Source organism: Cetorhinus maximus, chromosome 31 (genome assembly GCF_964194155.1).
Source record: "Cetorhinus maximus chromosome 31, sCetMax3.hap1.1, whole genome shotgun sequence".
Classification (NCBI taxonomy): Eukaryota; Metazoa; Chordata; class Chondrichthyes; order Lamniformes; family Cetorhinidae; genus Cetorhinus; species Cetorhinus maximus.
The window spans coordinates 15506533-15528553 of NC_135909.1; the positions used below are offsets into that span (position 1 = coordinate 15506533).

Consider the following 22021-nt stretch of genomic DNA (forward strand, 5'->3'; position numbering starts at 1 on the left):
AATATTGGAGGCAGGTAAAAGGATCCATTAAATGGGGAGAGGACCCCTGCCCAAAGAAGTGAGCACGGAGACAAAGGCAGCGGTAGAAGAGTTCAGCATCGTGCCGAGCCTGAGATTCATTGAGATGAGGGCGTAAGGGTCTGAAATTAAGTCCTTTGCTGAGCACTGAACGTTCAGCGACGGAGAGGGGAAGGTCAGGGGTATGGTGAATACACGGCCGGGGCTGCCATTGGAAGACGGGATAGGGACAGAGGGACAGGCAACGGTTGAGGGTCCTGGATGGGTGTTGGTGTCAATGAGTTGTTGGAGCTTGCGTTCCTATGCGCCTGAAAGAAAAAGACAAAGTTTCTTGTTGAAGCGTCGGATGAGACGAAGAATAAAATGAAACTGGGGATATGCGCAGCTTAGAAAAAGAGTGCGGCGGTGCTGCTGAAGGAAGAGGTCAAGTGTGTTCATATGGCGGCACATGGCACTGAGTGTAGATCTCAGAATGCGACGAGAACAGCAGTCCGAGGAGCGTTGTATGTCCCGGAGATACCTTTAATCCTGGGTGGGTTTGAAACATAAGGGATGGAACTTAAGTTGAAATCCACATGGGGTAAGTCGGAGACGGAGACAGTCAATGAGGAAGGAAATATGGCTGTGGAAGCGAGTTTTGGTAAACACCTTGTCAAACACCAGGAGAGAAATGGAAAGCAATGAAGGTGAACAAGGCAAGAGAGAGATACGAAAATCCTGTCGGAGAGAAGAGCACAACTTCTTCAAGGTAGGCATTCCTTGAAGAGAAGTGGCAGTCAATTAAACTCTAAGATAAAAGCAAAAAACTGCGGATGCTGGAAATCCAAAACAAATACCTGGAAAAACTCAGCAAGTCTGGCAGCATCTGCGGAGAGGAGCACAGTTAACGTTTCGAGTCTGAATGACCCTTCAACAGAACTAAGTAAAAATAGAAGAGAGATGAAATATAAGCTGGTTTAAGGGGCGTGGGTAGGACAAGTAGAGCCAGTGATAGGTGGAGATAACAAAAAGATATCTCAGACAAAACGGCAAAGAGTTGTTGAAGGTGGTGATATTATCTAAGGAATGTGCTAATTAAGGGTAGAAAGCAGGACAAGCGAGGCACAGATAGCCCTAGTGGGGGTGGGGTGAAGGAATCGAAAAAGGCTAAAAGGTAGAGATAAAACAATGGATGGAAATATATTTCAAAATAATGGAAATAGGTGGGAAAAGAAAAATCTATATAAATTATTGGGGAAAAAGGTGGGGGGGGGATCGGAAAGGGGGTGGGGATGGAGGAGAGAGTTCATGATCTAAAATAGTTGAACTCAATATTCAGTCCGGAAGGCTGTAAAGTGCCTAGTCAGAAAATGAGGTGCTGTTCCTCCAGTTTGTGTTGAGCTTCACTGGAACAATGCAGCAGGCCAAGGACGGACATGTGGGCATGAAAGCCGGGTGGAATGTTGAAATGGCAAGCGACAGGGAGGTCTGGGTAATGCTTGCGGACAGACCAAAGGTGTTCTGCAATGCGCTCACCCAGTCTGCGTTTGGTCTCTCCAATGTTGAGGAAACCGCATTGGGAGCAACGAATGCAGTAGACTAAATTGAGGGAAGTGCAAGTGAAATGCTGCTTCACTTGAAAGGAGTGTTTGGGCCCTTGGACAGTGAGGAGAGGGGAAGTGAAGGGGCAGGTATTGCACCTTCTGCGGTTGCATGGGAAGGTGCCATAGGTTGGGGTTGAAGCGTAGGGGGTGATGGAGGAGTGGACCAGGGTGCCCCAGAGGGAACGATCCCTGCGGAATACCGCCAGGGGGGGTGAAGGGAAGATGTGTTTGGTGGTGGCATCATGCTGGAGTTGGCGGAAATGGCAGAGGATGATCCTTTGAATGCAGAGGCTGGTGGGGTGATAAGTGAGGACAAGGGGGACCCTATCATCGTTCTGGGAGGGAGAGGAAGGTGTGAGGGCGGATGCGCGGGAGATGGGCCGGACACGGCTGAGGGCCCTGTCAACCACCGTGGGTGGAAAACCTTGGTTAAGGAAGAAGGAAGACATGTCAGAGGAACTGTTTTTGAAAGTGGCATCATCAGAACAGATGCGACAGTGGCGAAGGAACTGAGAGAATAGGATGGAGTCCTTACAGGAAGCGGGGTGTGAGGAGCTGTAGGCGAGGTAGCTGTGGGAGTTGGTAGGCTTCTAATGAATATTGGTGGACAGTCTATCACCAGAAATTGAGACAGAGAGGTCAAGGAAGGGAAGGGAAGTGTTAGAGATGGACCATGTGAAAATGATGGAGGGGTGGAAATTGGAAGCAAAATTAATAAATTTTCCAGGTCCAGATGAGAGCATGAAGCAGCACCGAACTGATCATCGATGTGCCGGAGAAAGACTTGTGGGAGGGGGCCGGAGTAGGACTGGAACAAAGAATGTTCCACATACCCCATAAAGAGACAGGCATAGCTGGGGCCCACGCGGGTAACCGTAGCCACACCTTTTATTTGGAGGATGTGAGAGGAGTTTAAGGAGAAATTGTTCAGTGTGAGAACAAGTTCAGCCAGACGGAGGAGAGCAGTGGTGGATGGGGATTGTTCAGGCCTCTGTTTGAGGAAGAAGTTGAGAGCCATCAGACCATCCTGGTGGGAGATGGAGGTGTAGAGGGATTGGACGTCCATGGTGAAGAGGAGGCGGTTGGGGCCAGGGAACTGGAAATTGTTGATATGAGGTAGGGTGTCAGAGGAATGACGGGTGTCGGTGGGAATGGACTGGAAAAGGGGAGAGAGAATGGAGCCAAGAAAGCACGAAATGAGTTCCGTGGGGCAGGAACAGGCTGACATGATCGGTGTGCCGGGACAGTCCTGTTTGTGGATTTTGGGTAGGAGGTAGAAGCGGGCCATCTGAGTTTGGGAGACTATCAGGTTGGAAGCTGTGGAAGGAAGATCTCCAGAGGAGATGAGGTCAGTAACAGTCCTGGAAACACTGGCTTGATGTTCAGTGGTAGGGTCATAGTCCAAGTGTGGTAGGAGGAAGTGTCTTTGAGTTGATGCTCAGCCTCTGTGAGGTAGAGGTCAGTGCGCCAGACAACAACAGCACCACCCTTGTCAGTGGGTTTGATGACAATGTCAGAGTTGGACCTGAGAGAACGAAGTGCAGAAAGTTCAGAGAGAGATAGGTTAGAGTGGGTGAGAGGGGCAGAGAAATTGAGACGACTAATGTTACGCCAACAGTTCTCAATCAAAAGATCAAGAGAAGCTAAGAATCCAGAGGGAGGCATCCAGGTGGAGGGAGAATATTGGAGGCAGGTAAAAGGATCCATTAAATGGGGAGAGGACCCCTGCCCAAAGAAGTGAGCACGGAGACAAAGGCAGCGGTAGAAGAGTTCAGCATCGTGCCGAGCCTGAGATTCATTGAGATGAGGGCGTAAGGGTCTGAAATTAAGTCCTTTGCTGAGCACTGAACGTTCAGCGACGGAGAGGGGAAGGTCAGGGGTATGGTGAATACACGGCCGGGGCTGCCATTGGAAGACGGGATAGGGACAGAGGGACAGGCAACGGTTGAGGGTCCTGGATGGGTGTTGGTGTCAATGAGTTGTTGGAGCTTGCGTTCCTATGCGCCTGAAAGAAAAAGACAAAGTTTCTTGTTGAAGCGTCGGATGAGACGAAGAATAAAATGAAACTGGGGATATGCGCAGCTTAGAAAAAGAGTGCGGCGGTGCTGCTGGAGGAAGAGGTCAAGTGTGTTCATATGGCGGCACATGGCACTGAGTGTAGATCTCAGAATGCGACGAGAACAGCAGTCCGAGGAGCGTTGTATGTCCCGGAGATACCTTTAATCCTGGGTGGGTTTGAAACATAAGGGATGGAACTTAAGTTGAAATCCACATGGGGTAAGTCGGAGACGGAGACAGTCAATGAGGAAGGAAATATGGCTGTGGAAGCGAGTTTTGGTAAACACCTTGTCAAACACCAGGAGAGAAATGGAAAGCAATGAAGGTGAACAAGGCAAGAGAGAGATACGAAAATCCTGTCGGAGAGAAGAGCACAACTTCTTCAAGGTAGGCATTCCTTGAAGAGAAGTGGCAGTCAATTAAACTCTAAGATAAAAGCAAAAAACTGCGGATGCTGGAAATCCAAAACAAATACCTGGAAAAACTCAGCAAGTCTGGCAGCATCTACGGAGAGGAGCACAGTTAACGTTTCGAGTCTGAATGACCCTTCAACAGAACTAAGTAAAAATAGAAGAGAGATGAAATATAAGCTGGTTTAAGGGGCGTGGGTAGGACAAGTAGAGCCAGTGATAGGTGGAGATAACAAAAAGATATCTCAGACAAAACGGCAAAGAGTTGTTGAAGGTGGTGATATTATCTAAGGAATGTGCTAATTAAGGGTAGAAAGCAGGACAAGCGAGGCACAGATAGCCCTAGTGGGGGTGGGGTGAAGGAATCGAAAAAGGCTAAAAGGTAGAGATAAAACAATGGATGGAAATATATTTCAAAATAATGGAAATAGGTGGGAAAAGAAAAATCTATATAAATTATTGGGGAAAAAGGTGGGGGGGGGATCGGACAGGGGGTGGGGATGGAGGAGAGAGTTCATGATCTAAAATTGTTGAACTCAATATTCAGTTCGGAAGGCTGTAAAGTGCCTGGTCGGAAGATGAGGTGCTGAATGAAAGCCCCACTCACTCACAGGCACTGCTAACTGACAGATGCACAATGAGTCTCAAACACTATCACAGTCAGACACAGAACGACAGCAACAATCACTTTCAGTCCCAGAGACTGACAAGCACAGAATGAATCCCAGACTCTCTCACTGTAGCACGGCCTTACAAACAGTGAATAAATCCCAAACTCATTCACAGTATCAGAGTGAGTAAATCCCACACTCGCACACATTATCAGGGGCTCTCTGTTACAGATGGAATTCCGCTTTCCCGTATAGTCTCTCTCTGTGGAGAACGGACCCTCGCAAAACAATCAGGCGACATTCCCCGATGTATAGTAAAACACTGTGGAACTGGGGCTGGAGAGAGTCTTTGTAAAATGTATTTCCTGACCAAAGTAAATGGGCTGATGACGGGTCGGGAGGAGGAGTGGGGGCGAGAAATCACAATCTGATTGGCCTGTTTCCATTTCCAATCCTGAAATTATATACTTAGAGGCTGGTTCCGCCTTTAAACTGTCCATTCAGAGTCATCTTTTCCCAATCCTTCATTAACATAGATCTGGGAGACTGTCTATTTAATCGGCGCTCGGAAGGGGTTTGGTTTATTTCTGTGTCTGAAACTGAAGATGGTTGATGAGAAGAAACCAGCTCCCAAGAAGGGAGCCAAGAAAGCCTTAAAGAAACCGGTAGCAAAGGGCGGCAAGAAGCGGCGAAAGTCGAGGAAGGAGAGTTACTCCTGACCATTTTCTGAACAGATTCACCAGTCAGAGTTACAAGGACTATTAATACAATCTGCTCGACAATCCGCCTTTTTAGACTCTGTGAGGAACCGCCCCGAACAGTAATTGGCTGCAGCCTTACGCCCAGGCAGTTGCGTCCAAAATCGAACCAATGAATTAATCCCTGGCAGCTCAGGTCCTCATTGGTCGAGTTGTTTTTAATTGTCCATTTAAAAATTCCGCCTTTTTTTACAGCCGTTTCCCGTCTCGACAATAGACTTCGTTCTTCCCTTTTTTGAAAATTATAAATACCATTTTTCACACTCACTCACTATTTCCTAACCCCAATGAAATTCCAGTTCATGTAACCTGACCCGGCAATTTGTAAACCCCGCATCATCCTGGTGAATCTGCTCATTTTTGGACAGAAACACCAGTCTGTTGTTTGAACTGTGTAAAGTCAGTGCTGAGTTTCCCAGGCAATAACTGAATTGTTAATATAATAATAATTGAACATTGCTCCATACAGCACAACCAACCTTTAAAATCGCCGCTCGCTTAGAGGGCTGGAATGGGTAATAAAATAGAAACGGTGCTGGGGGCATCAGACCCCTTCCCATTGCCCTCATTCTGGGCTGTTCATTCCGATAAAGAGCGGGAACGGGAGCGGCTCGAAGCTCCCCCTGTTTCCGGTCTGAGTCTTGACGGACATCCGTGCGAATATTGGGAATAGGAGGAGGAGGCCACTCAGTCCATCGAGCCTGTTCCGCCATTCAGTGAGATTATGGTTGATCTGATTGTAACCTCAACTCCACTGACGGATTGAACGGCTGATGTCAGAGGAACCGCCGGATCCTGTCATTATTATCCGACCCATTATTCATCTAGAACAAAACCTTTCGGAAATGTGAAGCAGTGGAGAGACTTTTCAGTGTCAGTACAGAATGTGGCATCCGGGTAAATAAACAACGAGCAAACTGAGATTCTCAGTACATTCCCCGCCAGAACAAATCAGACACTAACATTCCCGATCACAGCCCATCCCAGCTCCCGCTCCCAGGTCTCTGCTCTCTCTGTGAGGCGGTGGGTGGCTCTTAAAAGAGCCTTTGTTGTGTGTTCGGTAAAAAGGGTCGAATGGTTTAGCCGCCGAAACCATAGAGAGTGCGGCCCTGGCGTTTCAGAGCGTACACCACATCCATGGCAGTGACCGTCTTGCGCTTGGCGTGTTCAGTGTAGGTGACCGCATCCCTGATCACATTCTCCAGGAAAACCTTCAGCACCCCGCGAGTCTCCTCATAGATCAAACCCGAGATCCGCTTGACACCGCCACGGCGAGCCAGGCGGCGGATTGCTGGTTTGGTGATGCCCTGGATATTATCACGAAGCACTTTGCGGTGCCGCTTTGCTCCGCCTTTCCCCAGTCCTTTGCCTCCTTTCCCTCTGCCAGACATGATGATTCTACACTCAGAGCGCTGCAGAATATGAGAAATCAGCTGTTTCGGTTCTTCTTTTATACAGCCCGCCCCGACCTGACTGAGAAAGGGGCAGAGAGTGAGAGGCGGGGTGGGGAGGAGACTGAGTGACAGACAGAACAGAGGAATGTCTATGATAATCCAACTCCGCCTCCTCCCTGCTAGAAACGACTTTGTTTTTAAATTATCGACAATGGAAGTTAACACAGCGCTCGGCACAAAGCTTATAGATTGGAGCTTCAAATTAAACGGTTCTAAAAACCCGCAGCTTTTAAATAAAGAGCTTTACAATTAAAATTCAGTAATATTCCCGCCCAAGTACATACACTATATGCTGTCAAATCCGCCTATTTCCACTTCACTCCCAGCTTCTGTTCTATCCCCACACACCTCCCCTCCAGGCGGGTTGAGCAGTTTACCGACACCTCACTCCAGCTGAATTAGACAAACTCATGTGTTGGGCTTTGAGTTGTAACGCGGGGTTTCTCCGCCCGGGTAACTGTCTTACACACACCCTGAATCTGTGAAAAGGGAAGGAGCAGAAACTGACAGAGCAGCTGAACAAATCCCCAGTTACAATGGGGCACGGACACCGCTCTGTTTTATTGCAGAGTGGGGGAGGGGATGGGTATAGTGCATGTCAGTGAGATACCGGGAATTTTCAATTTAATATAAATCATTTCAGTGTGAAACCTGCTCCCAGCGCCGGGAGAGGAACATTTGATTCGGGGATCAGCTCTTTCCTGAGAGACGTGGGCGGCTCTGAGAAGAGCCTTTGTGTTCAGAGGTTTACAATTTGCTCGGCTGGTTTCACTTCTTTCCTGGCGCTGCTTTCTTAGCCTTTGCTGCTTTCACTTTGGGTTTGGCCTTCGATTTATCCACTTTTTTTAAAGCCTTTCCGCCCGTGACCTTCTTGACGGGAGATTTTTTCTTCAGCGCTGCTTTCTTCACCGCCTTTTTTGGAGTTGCCGCCTTCTTGCTGCTTGTTTTCTTGACTGTTGCTTTCTTCGCTGGGGATTTCTTGGCTGCTACTTTCCTGGCTGGAGATTTCTTAGCTGCTGGTTTCTTTGTTTTCACCTTCTTGGCCGCTGGTTTCTTTACTAAAGATTTCTTGGCTGTTGGTTTCTTCTCCTTCTTTCCCACTTTCCCCTGGGATTCCTTCTTAGGGATTTTGAAGGAGCCGGAGGCGCCCTGTCCCTTTACCTGCACCAGGGAGCCGCTCTCCACCTTCCTCCTGATACTGAGCCTGATCTGGGAGCCGAGCTTCCCCACATCGACACCGCTGCCAGACAAAGCTTTCTTTATCGCGGCCAGGGACATCCCCTTGCGATCGCTGCACCCCGCCACAATCTTGAGGATCTGTTCGCCTAACTTGGGACCGGCTGCCTTCGATCGGGAAGCCGCCTTCTTCTTCTTGGGAGGTTTGACTTGAGCGGTGGCGGCTGGAGGAGCCGTTTCGGCGGCTGCAGTATCAGTCATATCCGAGACTGTGTGGAAAATCTCTGACAGTCAGAACTGGATCAGAAATGAAACCAGTGGTGGCGGCTCAGAGCAACTTAAACACAGAGAGCGGACGGGGCAGAGACAACCTGCTGTCTGCTCCCGGCTCCTCAGCCTCTCTGTGTTTCTCTCTCCTCATAAACTCCCCAATTCCACTTCAAATTAGACATTTCAGATTCCCACACTCGCTTCCTTCTGTTAACAAAATCCGAATCTTTGTTGTCGAGAATGTTCCATCCGAATTAAATGCAGCAATTTCGATTTAAACCCGTTTCTTTGCTGCTTTGATCGCGCCCTCTCAGCCGAGCGCTGACTTCTTCTCTGTGTTTCCACTGAAATCTTGAAATAAATGAAAACTTTGCCTTAAATTCTCTCTTCAGGGCTGAGCAGGGGAGCATCGCGATCCAATTGCAGGGAAATCTTGTGATTTTACACAAGAATGACTCGGAAACCTGGCGCTGAGGCCGGACACACAAACACAGTGACATTAGTCTAACCCGCCCGCCCCTTCAACACACTCTCGCTGATACAATGTCACTGTCAGCCTGTTCCTGCCCCACGGAACTCATTTCTTGCTATCTTGACTCCATTCTCTCTCCCCTTGTCCAGTCCCTTCCCACCGACATCCGTGATTCCTCTGACACCCTACATCATATCAACAATTTCCAGTTCCCTGACCCCAAACGCCTCCTCTTCACCATGGACGCCCAATCCCTCTACACCTCCATCCCCCAACCAGGATGTTCTGATAGCTCTCCGCTTCTTCCTCGAACAGTGGCCCGAACAATCCCCATCCACCACTACTCTCCTCCGTCTGGCTGAACTTGTTCTCACACTGAACAATTTCTCCTTAAACTCCTCTCACTTCCTCCGAAGAAAAGGTTTGGCTATGGGTTCCCGCGTGGGGCCCAGCTATGCCTGTCTCTTTATGGGGTATGTGGAACATTCCTTGTTCCAGTCCTACTCCGGTCCCCTCCCACAACTTTTTCTATGGTACATCGATGATTCCTTCGTTGCTGCTTCATGCTCTCCTCTGGACTTGGAAAAATTTATTAATTTTGCTTCCAATTTCCACCCCGCCATCATTTTCACATGGTCCATCTCTGACACTTCCCTTCCCTTCCTTAACCTCTCTGTCTCAATTTCTGGTGATAGATTGTCCACCAATATTCATCACAAGCCTATCGACTCCCACAGATACCTCGACTACAGCTCCTCACACCCCGCTTCCTGTAAAGACTCCATCCCATTCTCTCAGTTCCTTCGCCTCCGTCGCATCTGTTCTGATGCCACTTTCAAAAACAGTTCCTCTGACATGTCTTCCTTCTTCCTTAACCAAGGTTTTCCACCCACGGTGGTGGACAGGGCCCTCAACTGTGTCCGGCCCATCTCCCGCGCATCCACCCTCACACCTTCCTCTCCCGGCCAGAACCATGATAGGGTCCCACTTGTCCTCACTTATTACCCCCCCAGCCTGCGCATTCAAAGGATCAGCCTCCGCCATTTTCGCCAACTCCAGCATGATGCCACCACCAAACACATCTTCCATTCACCCCCCCGCTGGTGGCATTCCACAGGGATCGTTCCATCCGGGACACCCTGGTCCACTCCTCCATCAACCCCCTCCCACGACGCCTTCCCATGCAACTGCAGAAGGTGCAACACGTGTGCCTTTACTTATCCTCTCCTCACCATCCAAGGGCCCAAACATTCCTTTCAAATGAAGCAGCATTTCCCTTGCACTTCCCTCAATTTAGTTTACTGCATTCGTTGCTCCCAATGCGGTTTCCTCTACATTGGAGAGACCAAACGCAGACTGGGTGACCACTTTGCAGAATACCTTCGGTCTGTCCGCGAGCATGAGCCAGACCTCCCTGTCGCTTGCCATTTCAACACTCCACCCTGCTCTCATGCCTACATGTCCGTCCTTGGCCTGCTGCATTGTTCCAGTGAAACTCAACGCAAACTGGAGCAATATCACCTCATCTTCGGATTGGGCACTTTACAGTCTTCTGGAATGAATATTGAGTTCATCAATTTTAGATCATGAACTCTCTCCTCCATCCCCAACCCCTTTCCGATCCCTGTTTTTATTCCCCAATAATTTATATAGATTTTTCTTTTCCCACATATTTCCATTATTTTTAAATGTATTTCCGTCCATTGTTTTATCTCTACCTTTTAACCTATTTCGATCCCTTCCCTTCACCCCACCCGCACGAGGGCTATCTGTACCTTGCTTGTCCTGCTTTCTATCCTTAATTAGCACATTCCTTACATAATATCACCACCTTCAACACCTCTTTGACCTTTTGTCTATGACATTTTTTGGCTATCTCCACCTATCAATGGCCCTCTATCCAGCTCTACCTGTCCCACATCCCCTCTCCCTTAAACCAGCTTATATTTCACCTCTTTTCTGTTTTTACTTAGTTCTTAGTTGAAGAGTCATACGGACTCGAAACGTTAACTGTGTTCATCTCTGCAGATGCTGCCAGACCTGCTGAGTTTTTCCAGGTATTTTTATTTTTGTTCATATCTACACGTTGACAGGACAAACTGTGTCTCAGATTTACAGCTCCCAGGACAGGCTTTCCTCTCCTCTCGGCCTGTGCTGTGGATTATTTGGAACTAGTTGTTGTTTCCCAGCTCAGTAACTGTTAAACCTTCTGAGACCGGAGCTGCTCACAGTGTCTGTTCCCCAGATTCAGGAGGTTGCAGCCAATCACAGCTGTGCCTGTGTTAACCCATAACTGGTTTAAATTATTCTCTTGTTCACAGGAAAATTTACTTTTGATCATTGGAGGGGGCATCGAATAAAACTTTGTGGGTAGAGTTTAGGAATAAAAAAGGGGCAACCACATTATTAGGTGTTTATTATAGACCCCCAAATAGTCAGCGGGAAATTGAGGAGCAAATATGTGCACAATTTTTGGAGGTGGGTAAAAACAATGACAATAGGGTGATTATATTAGGTGATTTCAACTTTCCCAACATTAATTGGGATAGACAGAGTGTTAAGGACTTGGATGGAGTGCATTTCTTGAAATGTGTACAAGAGAACGTTTTAGGTCAATATGTAGTGGGTCCAATAAGGGACGGTGCATTGCTGGACCTAATTCTGGGGAATGAAGCTGGACAGGTGGCTGAGGTAGTGGTGGGCGAGCATTTTAGTGATAGCGACCACAACATGGTACAGTTTAAGTTTGTTATGGACAAAGAAATCGAAAAGTTGCAAAAAAATGTTTTGGATTGGGGGAGAGTGGATTTTAGTAAAATAAGGCAAGATCTGGCCAAGATAGACTGGGAACAGTCACTTGTGGGAAAATCTGCAGAGGAACAGTGGGGGGTGTTCATAAAGGAAACGGGGAGGGTACAGGTTCAATATGTTCCCTTTAGGGTGATAGGAAGTAGTAACAAACCCAGAGAACCATAGATGACCAGAGATATTCAGGTTAAGATGAGATAGAAAATAGAGGCTTTTAGCAGGTACAAGGGATGCAAATCAGCAGAGGCATTAGTGGAGTACAGACAGTGCAGTGTGGACCTTAAGAAAGCAATTAGGAGAGCAAAGAGGGGATATGAGAGAGCTCTGGCTGGTAAAAGAAGGGAAAATCCCAAGATATTCAATAAGTATTTCAATGGGAAGAGGATAACCAGGGAAATAGTATATGGGATCAAGTGGGCATTACATGGGTGGAGCCAGAGGACATCACTAGAGTTTTGAATGTATACTTCACGTCCGTCTTCACCCAAGAGAATGAGGATGAATGTATCGAACTCGGGAAGAAAGACTGCGAGGTACTTAACCAAATTGATATAGCGATTGACAAGGTATTGGTGGTGTTGGCAGGTTCAAAAGTGGATCAATCTCCTGGTTCGGATGATTTGTGTCCCAGACTGCTGAGGGTGGCAAGGGAGGAGATCACAGGGCTCGGACCCAAATTTTAATTCCTCTCTGGCCACGGGGAAGGTGCCAGAGGACTGGAGAACAGCTAATGCGGTTCTGCTATTTAAGAAGGGTTGTAGAGATACACCAGGGAACAACAGGCCAGTGAGTATCGCGTCAGTGGTAGGGAAACTATTGGAGAAATTTCTGAAGGAGAGTATCTGCCTCCACTTGCAGAGGCAAGTTTTGATCAGCGATAGTCAGCATGGCTTTGTCAGAGGGAGGTCATGCCTAACAAATTTGATTGAATTATTTGAGGAGGTGACCAGGTGTGTAGATGAGGGTAGTGCAGTTGATGTAGTTCATATGGATTTCAGCAAAGCCTTTGACAAGGTCCCACATGGGTGACTTATAAAGAAGGCAAAGGCACATGGGAAACAGGGTAACTTGATAAGGTGGATTCAAAATTGGCTTAGTTGAAGGAGGCAGAGGGTGATGACAGAAGAATGCTTTAGTGACTGGAAGCCAGTGTCCAGTGGCGTACCACAACGATCTGTGCTCTGTCCCCTATTGTTTGTCATTTATATAAACGACATAGATGACTATGTGGGGGGTAGGATTATTAAGTTTGCGGATGACACAAAGATTGGCCGGGTGGTTAACAGTGAGGTTGAGTGTCTTGGGCTACAGGAAGATATAGATGGGATGGTCAAATGGGCAGATAAGTGGCAGTTGGAATTTAAACCTGAAAAGTGTGAGGTGATAAACTTTGGATGGAGTAATTTTACAACAAAATATTCAATGAGTAGCATGGCACTAGGAAGTTCTGAGGAACAAAGTGCCCTTGGCGTGTGTGTCCATAGATCTCTGAAGGCGGAGGGGCATGTTAGTGGGTTGGTGAAAAAGGCATATGGGTCACTTGCCTTTATCAATCGAGGCATAGATTACAAAAGTAGGGAGGTCATGTTGGAGTTGCATAGAACCTTGGTGAGGCCACTATGCATTTCTTGTCGCCACATTATAGGAACGATGTGATTACACTGGAGGGGGTGCAGAGGAGATTCACCATGATGGTGCCTGGGATGAAACTTTTAAGTTATGAAGGGAGGTAGGATAGACTTGGGTTGTTTTCGTTGGAGCAGAGAAGACTGCAGGGCGACCTGATCAAGGTGTACAAGATTATGAGGGGCATAGACAGGGAGCAGCTTTTCCCCTTTGAGGAAGGGTCAGTCACAAGGGGGCATAAGTACAAGGTGAGGGGCAGGAGGTTTAGGGGGGATGTGAGGAAAAACATTTTTACCCAGAGTGTGGTGATGGTCTGCAATGCACTGCCTGGGAGGGTGGTGGAGGCGGGTTGCCTCACTTCCGTTAAAAAGTACCTGGGTGAGCACTTGGCACGTCATAACATACAAGGCTATGGGCCAAGTGCTGGTAAATGGGATTAGGTAGGTAGGTCAGGTGTTTCTCACGTGTCGGTGCAGACTCGATGGGCCAAAGGGCTTCTTCTGCACTGTGATTCTGTGATTCTGTGATTTGAAGATAGACTGTGTGCACTCAGTCACTAAACAACAGTATCGCACCTTCATGTGGAGTTCAAGAGAGAGGGGGTGGAGGGATAGACAGAGACAGAGTGAGTGAGGGCGGTGAGACACAGACAATGCATCAGTTGCAGAAATCCTTGTAAATTCTGGTGTTATCCAGAAAGATTCTCATGAAGAGGCAGAAGCTGCAGTCTCAGATCTTAATGATATTGTAGCACAGACACATCATTAATCCCACACACAGGAATAATGCTGTATTTTAACAGAAATGAGGCAGTATGAACACAATGGTCCAGTTCTAAAAATTGTGCAAGGTCAGAGGGACCAAGAATCTTTATATCTTTGAAGGTGACAGGAGATTTTGAGGGTGTATTTCAGAAAGCAAATGGGATCTTTGGTTTCAACAACAGAGGTACTGAGCATAGAAGCAGGAACGTTATATTTAACATTTATAAAGCTCTGGTTAGGCTGCAACTAGAGTATTGCCTACATGTCTGGTCACCACGTTTTTGGAAGGATGTGAGAGTCTTTGAGAGAGTGTAAAGGAGATTTCCTAGAATAGTTCTAGGCATGAGGGATGATAGCTGCAAGGTTTGTTTGCGGAATCCGGAGCTGCTCTCCTTGAAGCAACCGAGATTGACGGGAGGTCTGAGAGAGGTGTACAGGATTATAACAGGTTTAGATCAGGTAGACAAAGGAAAGCTGTTCCCATTAGGTGAGAGCAGAAGGAATAGGCAGCACGGATTTAAAATATAAGACAAGATGTACAGGGGGGATGTGTGCAAGAAATTTGTTACATTCTAGGTAATGACCTGGATCTTGATCCCTCTGGGCATTGTGGAAACGGAGATGGTGATTACAAATGGAAATTGGGAAATAAAGTTGCAGGAATGGAGCAGGAGAATGGGCCTGACTGGATTATTCTACAGACAGTCAGACTGGATGGGCCGTATGGCCTCCTTCTGAGCAGCAATGTCTCCATGACTCTATGTCTCTCTGTCTCTATGACAGTGTCAGTGAGTGAGAAACAGTGGCCCATGTTTAACCCTCGGTTCCTTTTTGTACTCCCTGCAGCTCAGGGCCATTGGGTATCACTCTCAGTGAGTGTTTCACTCGGATTGAATGAATCTGGGAGAGTTCATGACAGATATTAACTCCTGCACGGTCCTAGCAAACACCACGACTACCGGCTTCCTCCAGTGATTCTGCAGGATTGCTTTGTGATGACGGGCCCCTGAACAGCAAACAGGCTGCACAGAAAGATCTCAAGCAGAAATTCTTATTTCATCGTTCCCTTTCTCAGGAGCTCCACATCTTTTGCTGATCTCGGATATAAATGAATTGGAGAACGTTTCAAAACAAAATTGTTTCACGGAATGTTGTAGAATTCTGCGTCATTCTGACCCACCAGAGCTCAATGGGTGGGAGCGGAAGAGCGCATGGGCGCTGCTCTCCCCCAGCTCCACCTGGGACAGGAAGAGCCGCCAATGGAGTGACCTCAGTCCTGGGGGAATGGAACAAACAGCAGCCTCCTGGGAGGAGGGAGACAAAATGGCAAGAAGCTGTTATTGAAAATAATTGCTGCTTTCTCCCCACAAAGCAGCAGTGAATATTCTTGGTTGAGTTCCCACTCCCCAGGTTTGTTGATATTGGACAGTGAAGAGTTTGAACAGAGCCGGACAGTCAGGATGTGGGGAGTCAGACAAGGAGCAGCTATTGCAGGCACCAGATGAGAAATAGGACGGGCACTTTTTAAACAGCGGCAGTTTGGTTTCGGTGGCAGTTTTAATAGTGGAGATGGTGGCGTAGCGGGAATCTAGAGTTCCAGGTTAATGAACATAAGAACAGAAGGAACAAAGAGCAGGAATAGGCCACTCGGCTCCTCGAGTTTGCTCCACCATTCAATAAGGTCATGGTTGATCTGATTGTAACCTCAACTCCACATTCCTGTCTACCCTCGATAACCTCTCACCCACTTGCTTTCATGAGTCTACCCCTGCTTTAAAAGTATTCAGAGAATCCACTTCCACCCTCTTTTGAGGAAGAGAGTTCCAAAGACTCAAGACCCTCAGCGAGAAAAAAATCTCCTCATCTCTGTCTTAAATGGACGACCCTTTATTTTTAAACAGTGACCACGAGTTCTAGATTCTCCTCCAAGAGGAACCATCCTCTCCACACCTATCGTGTCAAGAAACATCAGGGCCCCCTCAGGATAATGTTATGGAGGCGAGGGATCAAATCCCACCACAGCTACTAGTGACATATAATTCAAAAAAAACCTTGAAAGTCATGTTGATAAAAAACCCATCTGGTTCACGCACTCTCCTGCTCTGTTTGAATGAATATACATTCCTGAGACTTGGGCTCACTGCCAGTCTACCATAGTGCTAACAAAAACGGAACATTCTGGAAAACTCAGGAGGTCGAACAGCATCTGTGGAGAGAAAGACAGAGTTTACCTTTCATGTCTGTATGACTCTTAAACGTTAACTCTGTCTTTCTCTCCATAGATGCGGTTAGACCTGCTGAGTTTTTTCAGCATTTTCTATTTTTCTTTCAGATTTCCAGCATCTGCACTATTTTGCTCTTTTCTTACTGTGTTGTTGGTGCTTGTGGAACTGGTGTCTCTGCTCTCTGTGAGTGATACTGTACTTACTGTGTGAGAAGGAGCTGGCTGCACTTCTCCTTTTGTCACCGAATCACTATTTCGATTCAGCTGCTATCAAACTTTTGCCTGTAGGAAGAAAAAGGTATTTATAATAATTCAAAGAGAGGTGAGGTTGCAAATACAAAATAGACCAACGCATTTGTTTCAATTAATAGTCAATACGAAAAAACAGAAAATTAAAAGCAGCAACTGAAGCAGGGCCTGATCTGAAGGGTAATTAGAGCGAGGCAACATATTCTGGTCTTGTCAGCGACTCCTACATCCCATGAACAAATAAAAACAAAAGTGGATCCCGAGTGTGGGTAGTAATTCGAACTGTACAGAACTCCCTGCTCTGTCACTCAGTCCCATTCATGGAGCAGTGAATTGTTTCTGGATGGCAGGAAATTGTTGTAAAATGTTCCAAGTCCTTGCTCTGCAGTAGCTGGGTGCTGCAGCACTGTCGTGCAATCAGACACTGACTCTGTTCAGAGAGAGAGAGAGAGAGAGAGAGTGGAAGCAAATCATCCTCTAACCCGAATGTCTGAATAATAGTAAGAATAACAGAGACATTCAGATACAGAATTAATCCCACTTCCCCTGTCAGTAATGGGGTCTGATAGACACAGATTGATTCCCACATTCACATTCTGTACCACTGCCTGATACAGACCCTCATCCTCACATATAGTACCAGGCATTGACCCATAAAGAAGGAACCCTGCTCTCACAAATTGTTCCAGAGACTGAGATGCAGAATGAATCCTACACTCACAAACACTATCTGTGATGGACACATACAGAACAAATCTCGCTCAAGTCCAAAAACAGAGTTCTCGGGATGTATCACACAATCACATTCATCACTAGAAGGTAACAGACACAACTGAGAATTGACGATTGTAGTCCAGTTGCGAATTAACCAGATTTTCACTCAAGAAGAGGGAACATCTGAACACAACATGGAACACATTAACATGACAGGGAAAATTAAGGCCCCTGAAAGAAAATAATTGTGCAATAGAAAACACCCTCACTGAGCAACAGAGACCATCTTTGCAGAACAGGGAGCACTTTGAAACAACAGAGAACATTTTAATGCAGCTGGGAAAACGTTTGCACGACAGGGAAGCGGGTTACACAACGGTGAAGATCTCTCAACAGCAGAAAGCACAGTTACACAATAGAGAGCACAGTCACACAACAGAGGGCACAGTCACACAACAGAGAGCACATTTACATAATAGAGAGCATTGTTACACAACGGAGAGCATTGTTACACAACAGGGAACCGAGTTAGACGACAAAGGGCACAGTTATACAACAGAGTACACAATTACATTTTCGTGAATACAGTTACACATCAGAGGGCACAGTTCCACAACAGAGAGCACAGTTAAACAACAAAGGGCTCAGTTCGACGACAGGGGGCTCAATTAAACACATGGCACAGCTACACAACAGAAAGCACAGTAACACAGCAGACAGCATATTTACACGACAGATAACACAATTACACAACAGAGAGCGCAGTGAAACAACATAGGACACAGTTACACAATAGAGGGCAGAGTAACACAACAGAGAGCACAGTTATATGAGAGCAGTTACACAACGAGAGCACAGTTACACAACAGAGAGCACAGTTATACAACAGAAGGCAAAGTTAGACAACAGAGGGTACAGTTAAACAACATCGAGCACAGTTAAACAACAGAGGGAACAGTGAAACAACAGAGAGCACAGTTGAACAACAGAGAACAGAGTCCCGCAACAAAGAGCACAGTTACACAATAGAGAGCACTTTTATACAACAGGGTGCACATGCACAAAACAGAGTGCACAGTTACACAACAGGGTGCACAGTTACACAACAGGATGCACAATTACATTACACGATGCACAGTTACACAATAAGAGTCATTGTTACAAACAGGGGACATCTCTGTGTAGCTGGGAACAGTTTACAGAAATGATTAGTTTCTCCACCTCAGTGTCTTGCTAATTTTCTCGGCGTCTTTCTCTGTTATCTTGTGTATCCTGACAGTCTCTTGCTGCCTTTCTGTGTGTGTTTTTCTGTCTGTTTCTGGTGTTACGCAGTGGAATTGTGCAGCCAAGATGATCCACCCAACACATCTTCTCTTGCTCAAAAGCACAAAGCAAGTGACTATTTAGTTCCCTAATACACAAAACTAACATTCATCAACTAGTGACAATGTGCAGCAGAGTGGCGCAGCGGAAGCGTGCTGGGCCCATAACCCAGAGGTCGATGGATCGAAACCATCCTCTGCTATTTATATACTCACTAAAATAAACATTTTGCTGCTACCCACAAACTTATCTCATTTGTAGGTATTAGCATTGGCATCTCGCTTCCTGTAAACACTTCAGTCTGCAACAAATATCTCAAATTGCTTTCATTCACACAAGGATACTAGCTGAAATTGCAAACGCACATCAGCTGAGACCAGCCCATTTCTCGCAAAGAGCTGGCACAGTCTGAATGTTCTTCTCTCGTTCACTCTCACCCCATCATTACCTGAATAGGAAATTCCTGAGATGGGAATATATAGTGAAATTGATATTCATTGCATGCAGTCTGTCCGACCTATATGACAAGCAGCAGTAATTCACCATTCTAATTTGGACAACAGCTTCCTAAACTGCGACATGTACCATCGAGGAAGAGAGGATCATCATAATGAAGACAGCATCATGTCAAAGGCAGTTAATCAATATTTGGGTAGATATCAGCGTTCCTGCTTAATTACTGGTTTAAAACTGGGATAGTGAAGTTTCCTTCCTTGGACCTTTGAGAGCCTCTGATTGTTTCCTTTATCCTGCTAGTAGCTGTTCGGAATTTAATGTGTGCAGCTTCCTGCTCATTCGGCCCTTACCGACCTTATTTAAGGTGAAAATTGTAACATTTCTGTGACCTTTCTCTGCCTCTAACATATTGTGGTCACTCATTGCTAGATGCTCATATACTGCCAGAATATGAATTAATTATCTCTCGTTACTTATTACTAAATCTAACATTTTTCTCTTGTGGTTTCCAAATCAGGGTGGAGGGCAGGAGAGGTTAAATGACAAAAGAGTTTTTGGTGCAAGGTTAAGGTAAATGGGCAAGTAACAAATCCAAAGATGTGTCTGAAGGAGATGTGAATGATGGGATGATGAACGTCTGCCATTCAAAAGCAAAAACAAGAGAAAAATGTGAATTCAACCAAAATATCCAATTGAAAAGATACATAATGGAGATTGAGATTACATTCTCAAATTGTTGTACTCAGTGTTGAGTCTGGATGGTTGTAAAGTGCTCAATTTAAAGATGAGACACGGTTCCTCAAGCTTACATTGAGATTCATTAGAACACTGCAGGATGTCCAGGACAGAAAGGTCAGCGTGAGGACAAGATGGAAAATTAAAATCACAGGAGATTGGAAACTCAGAGTCGTACTTGCTGACAGAGCAGATGTTTATCAAAGCAAACACTGAAACTGCCTAACATAGATCAGACCACCATTGTGAGCAGTGAATACGGGGTGCTAAATTGAAGAAAGTACACATAAATCACTGTTTCAGCTGGAATGAGTATTTAGGTGAGGACAGGTAATATTCCATACCAACACTGCTAATTTACCTTCTTTTTTTCTCAACTGGTTATCTCTCCTCTCTGTGATTGACAGGGCCCTCAAGAACTTCTGTTCCATTTCGCGAGCTCTGCTCTCATCACTTCCCTCTCTTCCAGAACACCGATAGGCTTCCCTTGTCCTCACCATCCTCCCCACCATCTTTCACATTGAATGGATCATCCTTTGTCATTTCTTTGTAAGGCAGAGAGTTGTTGCGGTCTTAAACCCTCTGCCGTAATTGGTGGTGAAAGCCGAATCAAAATAAACTTTCAAAAGTGAAACGAGTAAATACCGAAGGGAAAATATTTTAAGGCTATTGTAAAGGGGAAGGGGAGTGGCACTGATTTGCTTCTATAGAGCTTGCACAGAAACGATTAACACAAACGTTTCCTCCCGTTTCGCTGTTTAGAATGAAATGGCGGCAAACACTTCCCAGAATGCTCTGGGGGATATAAAACGGCCTATCTCGAGCAGAAGGGCCGCACTGCGCAGGCGCACCCATGTCCAACGGAAATCCTTTCTGCGCCGAGCATGCGCGGTACATCTCCCGGAAGCTGAGCGTGGTCTAGTGCAGCCTCAGGAGCACCGATTCTCAGAGTCCGAATCAGAGCCTCCGGGTCCGACGACGTGCGGCGAGGAACCCGGGCAACGGCACCATGAAGCCGATGTGCACCATCCCAGACGCCGCTTCCCGGTTTCATCTCCCGTTTGCACCGAGTCTTTGATGCGGTAACAGAGAAGGTTGGGGAGGGTGATGCTGTTCATGTGGTTTACATGGATTTCCAAAAGGCATTTGATAAAGTCTCACACAACAGACTTGTCAACAAAGTTACAGCTCATGGAATAAAAGGGACAGAGCAACATGGATATGGGATTGGCTGAGTGACAGGAAACAGAGGGAAATGGTGAATGGTTGTTTTTCAGACTGGAGGAAAGTTTATAGTGGAGTTCCCCAGGGTTCGGTGTGAGGACCCTGCTCTTCCTGATATATATTGTTGACCCACTGCTTGGTGTATGGGGCACCATTTCAAAATTTGCAGATGACATGAAACTTGGAGGTATTGTGAACTGTGAGGAGGATAGTATTAAACTTCAAGAGGTCATAAGCATATTGGTGAAATGGGCCGATAAGTTCGACCTCAGAATGACCCGGGGCCGGCCCTGGGGAGCATGCACACTCTCAATGCCGGGGAAGACAGTGCATTTGATAGAGCCGTTTCTGGGATGCAGGGAATTGTGGGAACTGCAGTCACCATGGGCAGATGTTAGTAAGTGTTTTATTGCAGGTTGATTGTCAGTAATCCGAAATATGAACTTTTCTTTCTCCACAGATGCTGTCTGATGTGTGGTGTATTTCCAGCATTTTCTCTCTTTATTCCAGATTGCCACTATACACATGATGTTGTCAGTGAACTATTGCAGGTGTTGCTCACAAAACCAAAGTCAGAAACTCAAACTGACAAATGAAGAACACTTTTGAATCAGAATGGATGTTGGACGTGGAAGCCGTTCGTCGCTTACTTTGAAGGTATGTTCTTTTGGCTGATTTAGAACTGGAGAGTAGAGAGAGGATAAGGCGGTGGGTTTAACCGCGAGCAATTTTGAGAACAGTAGGGCCCAAGCATTTCTGATATCAGGTCATTTACTGTTTCCTGTACAGTAACAGAGACTGACAGGAAGTATATTTCAAATTTTTATGTAACAGCAGAGAGTGACAGACGGTGTTAATTCCACCCATATTCATATACTGTAAGAGAGATTGACGGAGAGTTAATTCAAAGAATCATAGAATGATTACAGCAATGACGGAGGCCATTCTGCCCTTGATGTCTATGCTAGCCTTCTGAAGGAACAAATCACCTCTTCCACTTCACCGCCTTTTCCACATAGCCCTGCACATTTTTCCTTTTTGGATAATGATCCAATTCTCTCTTGAATTCCTTGATTCAACCTGCCTCT

At 46.3% G+C, this 22021-nt stretch overlaps 2 protein-coding genes and 1 non-coding gene across 4 annotated transcripts in view; 2 read left to right on the plus strand and 1 right to left on the minus strand.

Annotated features, from left to right (window-relative positions):
- LOC144670298 (uncharacterized) overlaps window positions 1–22021 on the plus strand; it is a 940207-nt gene that overhangs the window by 478668 nt on the left and 439518 nt on the right. The gene's annotated exons all lie outside the window — the stretch shown is intronic.
- LOC144670389 (histone H1-like) lies at window positions 7657–8329 on the minus strand. Its single transcript, XM_078532871.1, has one exon. It carries the CDS (start codon window positions 8327–8329, stop codon window positions 7661–7663), a length of 669 nt encoding a protein of 222 aa, XP_078388997.1. The 3' UTR covers window positions 7657–7660.
- On the plus strand, window positions 18649–18720 carry trnam-cau (transfer RNA methionine (anticodon CAU)). The gene has a single exon. It is a non-coding gene; the product is annotated as a tRNA-Met (tRNA).

Excerpts from the sequence above, each read along its gene's own strand:
- LOC144670389 (XM_078532871.1), bottom strand. The coding sequence starts at position 8,329 with ATGACTGATACTGCAGCCGCCGAAACGGCTCCTCCAGCCGCCACCGCT.